At 61.0% G+C, this 1,310-nt stretch overlaps 1 protein-coding gene across 1 annotated transcript in view; it reads left to right on the top strand.

Annotated features, from left to right (window-relative positions):
• Positions 1–738, top strand: part of LOC104395856 (probable carboxypeptidase X1) — a gene marked incomplete at both ends in the record, with an annotated part of 2,297 nt that extends 1,559 nt beyond the window's left edge. Inside the window, 3 exons of the mRNA XM_010005600.1 lie at positions 1–57; positions 143–322; positions 441–738. Of these exons, the coding sequence (XP_010003902.1) occupies positions 1–57; positions 143–322; positions 441–738 (535 nt within the window). The remainder of the gene's footprint in view (positions 58–142; positions 323–440) is intronic.
• Between the last annotated feature and the right edge of the window lie 572 nt (positions 739–1,310).

Below are 1,310 nucleotides of genomic sequence, written 5' to 3'. Positions count from 1 at the left end.
CGCATCCACCTCCTGCCCTCCATGAACCCTGACGGCTACGAGACCGCCTACAAGCTGGTAGGCTCGGGGTGCCGGGCACGGCCCCGCGTCCCGCCGCTGAGCCCCCGGTGACGCCGCTGTCCCCTCCCCTCCTCCCGGGCAGGGCTCGGAGCTGTCGGGCTGGGCCATGGGCCGTTGGACCTACGAGGGCATCGACCTGAACCACAACTTCGCCGACCTCAACACGGCGCTGTGGGACGCCGAGGACAACGACCTGGTGCCCCACCAGTTCCCCAACCACTACATCCCCATCCCCGAGTACTACACCTTGGCCAACGCCACGGTGGGCGCCGCAAAAACCCACCCTTGGGGGCCACTCAGAGGGGGATCCGGTGTCACCGGGGGACATCCGGTGGGATCCGGTGGAGGGATGTCCCCGGTGACACCGGATCCCTCTCTAGGTGGCCCCAGAGACCCGCGCGGTGATCGACTGGATGCAGCGATTCCCCTTCGTGCTCAGCGCCAACCTGCATGGGGGGGAGCTGGTGGTCACCTACCCCTTCGACATGACCCGCACCTACTGGAAGGCTCAGGAACTGACCCCCACCCCCGACGACGGGGTCTTCCGTTGGTTGGCCACCGTCTACGCCACCTCCAACCTGGCCATGGCCAACCAGGACCGGCGGCTCTGTCACTATGATGACTTTGCCCGGCTCGGGAACATCATCAACGGGGCCAACTGGCACACGGTGCCTGGCAGTGAGTTTGTTCCTCTTGTCACCTCACACCCCGGGAATGCAGGCAGAGGGGCTCGTTTTAGGAAGGAGACCTCCTTGCTGGGGGTCTGGGGACTGAGCTGGGCACTTGGTGCTTTCCAGCCAAGCAGCCCAAAGATGATTTTCCATGACATATTTGTGCACAAAAACCATCGAGTTAATGAGTTTCCAAGCCCATCCAAGGGACTGGTCAGTGATTAACATGGAGTTAAGCTGGGGAGGGACTTTTTTCAAGGGCTTGTAGTGAGAGGATATGGGGTAAGGGATCAAAACTCGAAGGAGGGAGATTTAGATGAGAAATAAGAAGGAAATTCTGTGCTGTGAGGGTGGTGAGAGCCTGGCCCAGGTTGCCCAGGGAAGCTGTGGCTGCCCCATCCCTGGCAGTGTTGAAGGGCAGGTTGGATGGGGCTTGGAGCAGCCTGGGCTGCTGGGAGGTGTCCCTGCCCATGCAGGGGGGGCACTGGGTGGGTTTGAGGTCCCTTCCAACTCAGACCATCCCAAGACTCTATGATAATATGGTTGCATCACTTTCTCTGCTATCACATGTGCTCAAGG

This window comes from Chaetura pelagica, unplaced genomic scaffold, assembly GCF_000747805.2.
Source record: "Chaetura pelagica isolate M959 unplaced genomic scaffold, ChaPel_1.0 scaffold1359, whole genome shotgun sequence".
In the NCBI taxonomy this organism is placed as follows: Eukaryota; Metazoa; Chordata; class Aves; order Apodiformes; family Apodidae; genus Chaetura; species Chaetura pelagica.
Note: the sequence above shows the minus strand (reverse complement) of the source record. Positions and strands in the feature narration are given on the sequence as shown.